Consider the following 10,042-nt stretch of genomic DNA (forward strand, 5'->3'; position numbering starts at 1 on the left):
GGAAGTAATCATGTTGGAATAAGTTTGTAAATGCAGGTGATCTGTTATACAAGCTTTAAAATATATTGTTTTTCAAATAATGCATTATAGAGTAAAAGTGTTTCGATATCATAACATAGCAGGGTGTACGTAATAGTGCAGAAAATATGTGTTTCTAAAGTTATAAACTGCCATAGTACCCATGATTTGTGTGAAAGTGAATAAAACACACAGTTGTTGCGCCTCTAGCTTTCATTTCACCAGGAAACTGTGGCGAAACATAGAAAGTGGCACGCACAACTCAGTTTGCAAAAATATACAGGTGGTTATAGTAATGTTCATTCTATGAGACTACGTTAGTTGAATTATATATTAATGCACCAAGTAGCTTTGTTGCTTAACAACTACATTAGTTCTGCTTTATATGCTATATTTCAAATGACTGATTATTAATAACACAACTTCAAAAGAAATTTAAATAATCACTTTATTCTCTATGCCTCTACATGTCCTTCATGTTTCAGAGCAATTGGTCTCAGTTGTAAACTAAACACTGAAAGAAAAAACACATTAATTCACAATAACTGAATTCTGAATCATGTTTGATAAGGCTCAAATTAAATTAGTAATATTTCTCTTATAGTAAAGTTCTTAACTCACATTAATTGTCCCTTTTTATCAGAAGCAGTCTCCGCTTTATCTTTCACAAACTTGTCATATTCCTTGTGTCGAGTTTCAAAGTAATCAAATTCATTGCTTTAAAACTTTCAACGGTAGTTACACCCCATAAAATTCTAGCAGTGAAAGCTTAAAAATTGACACTCTGCTGTCATTGTCACCCAATTCAAAGTAATTCCACACAAGAGACATTTTCTTTTACATATAATGAGTTGTAGGCTAATTGTCCAATGCATTTTTCTGCACCCTTTTGAAAAGATAAAATCAACCCTGATCATCAGCTGATCAATGTCCAATTACGAGTCAGAAGAATAGTTTCTTCTAAATGGGGGTCGCACTGATACAAAATGTGTGTGCTGATACCAAAATCTGATTATTTAGAACAACATCTGCCGATACCGATAGTTTGGTAGTTCTGCTATTTTATGCTACTTCATTTCAAATCACTGATATTTAATTACACGACTTCGAAATAAATTTCCTGCCGATAGTTTAACTAAAAATGTCCGATACTGCAAGTAATTGCTATTATCACCCAATACCTGTGTTTGGCCGATACATCAGTGCATCTCTACTTCTAAATGTAATTAATTACTGAAACTGGTGTCTTTGCATCCCCTTAACCATTGTAAAAATTAGTGTAATGTATTGCTTATTGCAATCTATTTTAAGTGCTATAAACTTACAGTGATCGAAATGAGCAAAAAAAGACCTGGTGACCATGTGCACATGCTCATAACCTCAAGTTACCTTTCCATCTGTCTCATTCTCTCTTAACATTCTCAGCATACTCATTTGCTATCATACTGACAATTTAAATAGTACATATAAAATTCTGAGCCCCACTTCAATACACCTACACATCTCCACACTCATTTATGTCTCCTACAAACCCCAGAAACCTTTACCACAGTATATACTGTAATATGACAGATTAAGTGGGAAGTGGTATGAGTTCATTCAGTCTTTGGCAGACTTCCATAGATACTGCCACTGTATATGAAATGCCTCTTAACAATGAAACACATTTCATGCAGGCATGACTTCAAAGACCCAGGGATTGATGGAAACCTCAACATGGCTCACTCAGAAAGCCCACAGTAGACCAGTAGACACAGCCAACACGTGTGCACCACAACAGCTGCTGGAGAATACAGACAAGCATAACAGTACCATATTAACCTACATTGTGTGTAATTTCTGTACCACTAGCGTCACCGAACAGAATTGCGAAAATAATGATTCTTTTCGAACAGGTTTCCATTCCACAAGTTTCCCATCCTCCATTGGTTTGACAAACAGTCACCACCGCCTTAAACTTTTACCACTGGTTGAGCCAATGTTGCAGGTTGTTGTGCTGAAACAAACAGAGTAATGTTTTGAAAGTGCCACAAAGTCACTTTGTTTAATTTTTTCAGGGAAATCAGACTACAAATGGCTTATGTATAGTTGTCTCTGAATATTAAGCTGGGACAGAAGAAGGTATTTTAACAACTGAAAAAACTAAGCACTTCAGCTTTAACTTCTTGACCATTACTACACCAAGCACTGATGCTAAAAGCTGGCATGGTGATATATATTGTGAAAAAGGAACATTAAAAAACATCAATCTATGAACATAATTTTACTATATTATTAGTTAAGTCACACCAACTTAGTACATCTTTTGAAAAAAAAAAAAAAAAAATCAGTGCACTCAAACTCACACATTTTCAAAACAAATCATTAGAATCAATTTAATGCAAAGTCTTCATCATTCTCACAGAATGAGATGACACATGAAAAGCTGAACTCTGAAGTCTTAATTATTCTTAGTTTCAGGCTTGAATGTTACACTATGTTCAACTGGCACAGGAGCTGAGAAGACAAATGTTTTTTTGTTGAAAAAGAAGAAGGGAGTGGCTGTGAAACAGAAAATGTCATCCAATCATCACCTTGCACCATACATGGGTAAAGAACTGGTAGCTTTATGGTTTTACTAGAAGAATCCTAATGGCATGGAAGCCGAGTCACTCTTGTGTAGCTAAAGCACAATCCCTCTGTGCTGCTACATACCAATCAACAACCCTTAGACATTTGGTAGCTTGTTTATAAAATAAATTACAGGAGGCGTCTTGTGGTTAGAACTTTTGGACGTCTCTGGTTACACATTTAAACTCGATACATACTCTAAAACCATTTTATGAACAGGGCCTAGCAATTTTCTTCTGTGTAACCACAATTAACCACAAGGATTTACAACATATGATATATACACACATTTTCACTGTAAATATAATGAGAACAACTTTTAGTCTGCCTAAGGGACTGTGCTCATAGGAATACACCATATAACAAATGGCCAAATAGTAACAAATGACCTAAAGTACTATGTAGATTATTTTTTTTAAATTGTATTATTTTAATTAATGTATTATTTATTAACTGATTAGTGAGGAAGAAAAATTCCATAAGGTGCAAATTTAAGCCACAATGCGGGCAGCTACAGGTGGACAACTAGGTGAAAGATATAAAAGAATAAAGTAGCTTAACCTTTAAAAATACACACACACACTTTTTATGTTTTTATTTTTTACTAGATCTGTAAAAGGGGTTTGTAGGCTAGCACGGGGTTACACTAATGAAGATAAATCTAGAAGGGGACTTGTCTAAGTAGCCAAGTTGATTAAATCATCAAGATTACAGCCTTTTTTCTGGTATTGTCATGCAGGACATGACAGGGATTGTCTGATACACTGAAATGCTGTGTAAGAGTGTTTACAGCAGTTCAACTAATGCTTTGAAAACTAATTAGGCAATACGAGACAGGAATCAGTGTATGTGTGAGGAATGGGCCAGCTTTGCCTTTGAACCCACAGGGGTTAGGGATATAAAGGGTTATTTCTAGTGATATGCACAGCAGAGATGGCAGAGATTCAGAGTGACATAAAAGGAGATGTCACTCCCCAATCTATATTCATTCTTTGTAACCTCAACCCCTTACCTACTTTAGATGTCCCTTCTATCAATATAGAAGTCATCCATTCCTATTCTTACTTGCAACAACAGTCACAAAACAACAGTTCTTTAAAAAGTCTATAATGGATTGCTCATCTGTTGAGAAATTATTCAGTACAAATGACTGGATCACAAGCTACATGCTACTGCCATCTATTGGACAACAAGAGAAAGATTTTATTAGGTGGGTTTGTAAAAGTAATCAATTTGTGTATACCCTACAAAAACCCCTGATGCCTTTCAGAAAAAAAACATAAAAAATTAATCTGGAATCTCAAACAGTGTTAGAAGCTTTCAGAATCTCTCTGTCATTTTCTTTAACCTCTGGCCATTTGAAGACAGTGGTGGTTATATTTTATTTATTTATGTTTGATTATAATTTATAAAGTTTGAATTTAAGGTAATTTGACTTTACATTTCATATTTTCTAAAATTTGGCAAATTCGTGTAGCTAACGAGAATTCCTAAAATTATCACATTTATTCTGAGAAAAAAATACTTATGTGTCATTTTCATTTATTTATTTTTTTTTCAAGGTGATTAAATCAAAAGTTTTTATAAATAACTTTCCAATACGTGAAAGGATAGTATTTGGGGTAAAAATCCCCCCTGTTGCAGGGCTAAAGGCCCCTATAAAAGTTTTTTTTGAAGTGGGTGGAATAGATTTATGAAAAATGTTCTCATTGACTGATCCAGTCACAGTGTAGATTAATTTAAAAGAAAATGGTTGACTTTTCTGAAGTGGTTGTTTTGAATAAGCATTATCATAATTTGTTTCTCAAAAAAGCATCTTGTTGTCTCAAAAGTATTTGCCTAAGTAGACAAATGTGACCCTAACAGTATCATCCCTATTTTTTTATCACAATAACACCCCCTGGGGGCATTTTACCCCAAATGTGGCGCCTTTAACCTCAAGTGTGGGGTAAAAGGCTGCCTCGCCAACTTTTATATATTTATATATTATGTATTAAAAACAACATTCCGTTATTATTATTTTTTCCACACAATTTATGTTGCTCTATCAATATTCAGTAATATATATATATATATATTCCTTCAGGTGTGCCTTTTGCCCCTTTGTGTCCTACTATTAAAATTGAGTAAAGGCAATAGTTCTTAAAGGACTAGTATTTTGAAAAATACGTGAACGTCAAGTGGTGGCACGTTATTGCTGGCACTAGTTGCAAACAAGCCCATTTTATCTACTTGTCTATACGTGCGATTGACACCACAGCTAATTTATTTAATTGTTTTTTGCTCGTCTTGTAATGGCGGAACAAATCACGAGAGAAGATGCATTAGCACGGGAAGGTTTCAGGCATGCATGTCACATTATGCTGTATGGAGACTGTAGTGCTAAACTCTTCGGGAAAATCCCAATCAAACATATAGTACTGGTAAGAAAGAGTCACAACATTTTAGTTTTATTTGAAGAGTGCAACTATGACAGGTGGACTAGTGAAGCGTGGCAGGAAGTTAAAAATAGACTATGCAAATAAATGCCCTGAACAAACGAATCTGAATCCACGATTACTGTCATTCAGATGCAGATGCGCTTTGATGGGTTGTTGGGCTTCCCAGGAGGGTGAGTCCATTTTTGTGTACGAACAAACGAATCAAAACTTTAAGGGAGAAGAGTGTCATTTTTTGATGTTAAAATACTTACTCCTGTCCCAGCTTAAAGGTATAGTTCACTCAAAAATGATAATTCTCTCATCATGTACTAACCTGGCCTCATGCCATCCCAGATGTGTATGACTTTCTTTCTTCTGCAGAACACAAACAAAGATTTTTTGATGAATATTTCAGCTCTGTAGGTCCATAAAATGCAAGTGAATGGTGGACAGAACTTTGAAGGTCTAAAAATCACATTAATGCAACATAAAGGTAATCCAGAAGACTGCAGTGTTTAAATCCATGTCTTCAGAAGTGATATGATAGGTGTGGATGAGAAACAGATCAATATTTAAGTCATTTTTTACTATCAATCTCCGCTTTTACTTCCATAATTATTCTTTTGTTTTTGGCAGTTCACATTTGTCGTGCATATCGCCACATACTGGGCAGGGTGGAGAATTAAATATATCCCTTTAATATGCAGAGACAATTATGAGTAATCCATTGGTAGGTTTATTTCCAAGAAAAATCTAAACCCTTTTCATATTTCCGGTTGGAACGCAGAAGTAAACTATAGTGGGATAATTTCTGAAGACCACAACAAATATTTTAATACAAAAGAAGAAAGCTTTCCAAAACGAGGCAAAATAGAGAGCAGTAGATGACTGCAATCATAAGACAAAATGATCACAAAATTTCAGCAACTTAATTTGAAATCTCATCACAGCAATGTTGACTAGTTTTTTTTAATATTTTTTATTAAGGCCTAAGTAATATAAAGAGTAATGTTATAAATGTACACTAAATAATTAAAAAAGATAAAAACATAAAAAAATGTTGTTACAATTATGCTGCTAAATAAGATGGGTGCATTTTTTTGTGCATCCCAACTAAAGTGACCAGATGATAATGACAAAAAATCGGGATGTATGAGCACCCCCCTTAAATTAAAAAGAAAATAAAAATAACTTGATGTGAACATTATGAACATTTATGCCTAAGAGTATAAAAAATAATTATCTAAACCTTTATACTGTATATGTATATGCTTATATGTTGGCGGGACACAGCTTGTAAAATTGGGACTGTTTCGTTTTACAGGGACACTGGTCACCCTAATCCCGACCAGCTAGACATAAATATTGGCTCAACCAATGGCGTGAGGTTGGGGTGGGACTATCTTTTTGATCAACCAATGGAAGTGTGGGCTGAAAACTTGTTTGAAAATTATGATTATTCTTATAGTGTCACAAGAGACCCAGAAATGACACTCTTCACCTTTAAATAACACGTTGTTTGTTTATTAAACAGTATTTGTATAGCTGTAGGTATTATGCTCACATATGTATTGTTGAGTCTTTATTATTGTGTTATCTGTAGATTGGTGAACCCCTCTGAGGAGACTTTGGAGGTGGGGCTAAGCAGAGAGCTTAATGAGGAGGTGGGCGTGGCTGTAACGGTGGGCATGGACGATCACATCTCCTCCTGCCTTTCCACATCCTGCCCTCGGCTAATCACACACTTCTACATCAAGAAGATGACCGAGTCAGAGCTGAAAGACATAGAGAGAGCAGCTGTTTCTACTGCCAAAGATCATGGTTTAGAGGTAGAACCTGAGCTCAGTTGTAAGCATCTACAATTTACATTTAGTCATTTAGCAGATTTTTAGCTTTTATCCAAACTGACTTACTAATTAACGGACAGTGAAACCACATAAAAATATCTGGGATTCAAAATCTAATTTAAACCTGGAAATAAACTGCTCCATGAAATCAGTGCTCCCTGATTTTATTCTCTTTCATGTCTCTTTCCAGGTGTTGGGTATGGTCCGAGTACCACTCTACTTTCTGAGGAACGGAGGTGGTCTTCCTTATTTCCTGTCTCACTCATTCATCAGTAACTCTCGGGCCCAGCTGCTCTCTGCCCTACAGCACTGTGGGCTGCTGTCCCAGGGGGAGCTGGAAAAGGCTGTGAGACAGGCTGAGCAGATGAGACGCACACACAGCGCTGATCCACACTGACATTAGTTTACACAGCGGTGCCTTTTCACCCCAGGGCCAATACAGCTATCACAGTAGCCCAGCCCCCAATGCCAAGAGGAACACCCCCATGTCTTTACCTTAAACTCAGCCCCTGATTCAGCCTTGTACAGTGTGTTGCAAAGTATCACACCTGGTTAATATGGCATCATATGTTTATCCTCATTTCACTAATAATCCCTTACTCCAGGTTCACTTAAAGGGATAGTTCACCCAACTCAGCCTCATGTTGTCCAAAGCCGCCTGGCTTTTTGTCTTCCAGGGAGCACAAAAGGGGATGTTAGGCTTAATGTTCAGTCACCATTGACTTTTATTCTATGTAAAAAAAAAAAGATGTAATAAATGTGAATGGCGACTGAGGCCCATTCAGTCATCAGTCCCTAACATTATGCCAAACATCTCCTTTTGTACTTTACAGAAGAAAGTCAAGAGGAGTTCGAAACAGCACGAGGGTCATGACGGAATTCTAATTTTTAGGTGAACTATCCCTTTAATAGGATCACTGCTGGTCTTTACAGGTTAATAATATTTTACTCTCAAAATATTTGTCATGTTCTACAGTACTGGGGCATAAATGCAACAAATAAATATTACTAAAACATTGTCATAATTATAAACCTTATTAAAATAATTTCAAATAATTTATATAAATGGATATAAGTTAATGTGCAAATGTATAATTTATTTTTATGTATATATGTGGCATAAGAGAGTTATGTCAGTGGCACCATTTAATTGGGTTGAAATGTTATTAGAGCTATTTATGAAAATGTATAATTTGCAAGAGAATAGTTTATTTTCTAGCATGTCTTCTAAGTGCATGCAGGTTATACAAATAAACAGCAGACAGTTTATGAGGCCTTGAATCTGTTTTATTGTGTCAAAGCTGTTAAAGAGATAGTGCACCCAAAAATGCAAATTCTCTCATCATTTACTCGCCCTCATGTCATGTGTATGACTTACTTTCTTCTGCTGAACACAAATGAAGATTTTTAGAAGACTATTTCAACTCTGTAGGTCCATACAATGCAAGTGAATGGTGACCAAGACTTTGAAGGTCCAAAAAGCATATAAAGGTAGCATAAAAGTAATCTATAAGACTCCAGTGGTTTAATCCAAATATTCAGAAGTGATATGTAGGTGTGGGTGAGAAACAGATAAATATTTAAGTAATTTTTTACTATAAATTATCCTCCCTGCCCAGTAGCTGGGAATGTGCATGAAGAATGTGAATTGCCAAAACAAAAGAAGTGAATGTGGATTTTTATTGTAAAAAAAAAAAAAAAAAAAAAAAACATTAAATATTGATCTGAGGTCTTAAAATCACATCCCATTTGTAGTACTTAGAATGGCCACAGAGTTGTGCAATCAGGCTGTCCTACTTGAGTTTTGCAAGCAAGTCTTTTATCTCCAGCTGTAGTTTAAAGCTGCATTGTGTAATTTCTGAGTTCGTAGCATCAACAAATAGCCCCGTCACAAATACATTTAATTGTTTAAGACGGGATGCTCAAACAAGCAGAATAATGTTTTGATAGTGCAACTGTGTTTACACTTTTCAGGGAAATTAATAGCTAACTTTCTGAATAGTTGTGTCAGCTTATTAAGATGGGAAAGGAGAAAGTATAAAACACTGGAAAAAATGACACATCACCTTTAAATAACTATTAAATAGTGTTATTAAGAATACTTTGTTGAACACATCAATTACTGCAATTAGAGTGCAGTTCATTTTAACACAAACCTTTTAGCTTTCCCTTTATTATTATAGAAAACCGTTCCACAGAATTCATGACTTTCAGCATTCTCATTACATTTGAGTTAGAAACCTTTGACCTCTAATATCAGATTTATTTGACATAAAACCAGGCTTGCCCAGGGTTGACAATCTTGTGCGTGCGTGCGTGCGTTGCAGTTTATGTTATGTTTGAGTTCAGTTTGTTATTAAAGGTTTATGTTGACTGTTCTGCCAGTTCCTGCCTCCTCTTTGTCCATCTTAAAAACCTCGTTACACTGGTGCCAAATCCTGGGAAGGAGGAGGGATGTGCTGTTGAGGAGTCCTCGCTGCTTCCATCCGCCGGGAAGTGGAGGAGCCGCTGCTGTCCGCCAGGAGCCGGAGGAGTGGCTGAGGACCAGGCAACAGTGTGTCCGGGGATCGGCGAGCCACTTTTTCTCTTGTTCTGTCTCCTGCTCACTCTTTCTCTCTTCCCTTGCCCTCTCCTCGTTTCTCTCAGTTTCCAAGGAGGTGGGGAAGGCTGGCCGAAATGGCAACATCTCGCCACCAGGAGGGGGGGTGGGGTGTAAGTCAGGCTGGAGGTCTCCCCGGCCTGAATCTGGTGGTGGAGTGTGACGATGTGGGGGGGTGTAGCCAGGCCGTGATGACACACGCCTGGCGCTGAGTTGAGTAATCAGTGGGAGAGAGATAACGGGGGGGCGGAGACGGCAGTTCGAGAGAGATGCACGAAGCTGTGTATGTGTTCGTCTTTGTTTTGCAGTTTACGTTATGTTTGAGTTCAGTTTGTTATTAAAGTTTTACGTTGACTGTTCTGCCATTTCCCGCCTGCTCTTTGCCCATCTTAAGAACCTCGTTACATTGGTGCCGAAACCTGGAAAGGAGGAGGGATGCGCTGTTGTGGAGTCCTCACCGCTGCCATTCGTCGGGAAGTGGAAGAGCTGCTACCATCCACCAGGAGCCGGAGGATTGGCTGAGGGCCAGGCGACAGCGTGTCCGGGGA

At 37.0% G+C, this 10,042-nt stretch overlaps 1 protein-coding gene across 2 annotated transcripts; it reads left to right on the forward strand.

The window, feature by feature from the left end:
• Positions 1 to 4,823: 4,823 nt before the first annotated feature.
• On the forward strand, positions 4,824 to 9,414 carry LOC127420109 (U8 snoRNA-decapping enzyme-like). 2 transcript variants are annotated; one of them, XM_051662109.1, is made up of 4 exons: positions 4,824 to 5,051; positions 5,199 to 5,239; positions 6,652 to 6,877; positions 7,086 to 9,414. In XM_051662109.1, exons 1-4 carry the CDS (start codon positions 4,923 to 4,925, stop codon positions 7,290 to 7,292), a joined length of 603 nt encoding a protein of 200 aa, XP_051518069.1. In that variant the 5' UTR covers positions 4,824 to 4,922; the 3' UTR covers positions 7,293 to 9,414. The 2 variants fall into 2 exon arrangements, with proteins under 2 accessions (XP_051518069.1, XP_051518070.1); XM_051662110.1 differs by having other exon boundaries at positions 6,652 to 6,896; positions 7,086 to 7,223.
• The last annotated feature ends 628 nt before the right edge of the window (positions 9,415 to 10,042 follow it).

Source organism: Myxocyprinus asiaticus, chromosome 29 (genome assembly GCF_019703515.2).
Source record: "Myxocyprinus asiaticus isolate MX2 ecotype Aquarium Trade chromosome 29, UBuf_Myxa_2, whole genome shotgun sequence".
Lineage (NCBI taxonomy): Eukaryota > Metazoa > Chordata > Actinopteri > Cypriniformes > Catostomidae > Myxocyprinus > Myxocyprinus asiaticus.

Excerpts from the sequence above, each read along its gene's own strand:
- LOC127420109 (XM_051662109.1), top strand. The coding sequence starts at position 4,923 with ATGGCGGAACAAATCACGAGAGAAGATGCATTAGCACGGGAAGGTTTC. Across the intron at positions 5,052-5,198 it reads CAATCAAACATATAGTACTG|ATGCAGATGCGCTTTGATGG; the intron begins GTAAGAAAGAGT and ends ACTGTCATTCAG. Across the intron at positions 5,240-6,651 it reads TTGTTGGGCTTCCCAGGAGG|ATTGGTGAACCCCTCTGAGG; the intron begins GTGAGTCCATTT and ends TGTTATCTGTAG.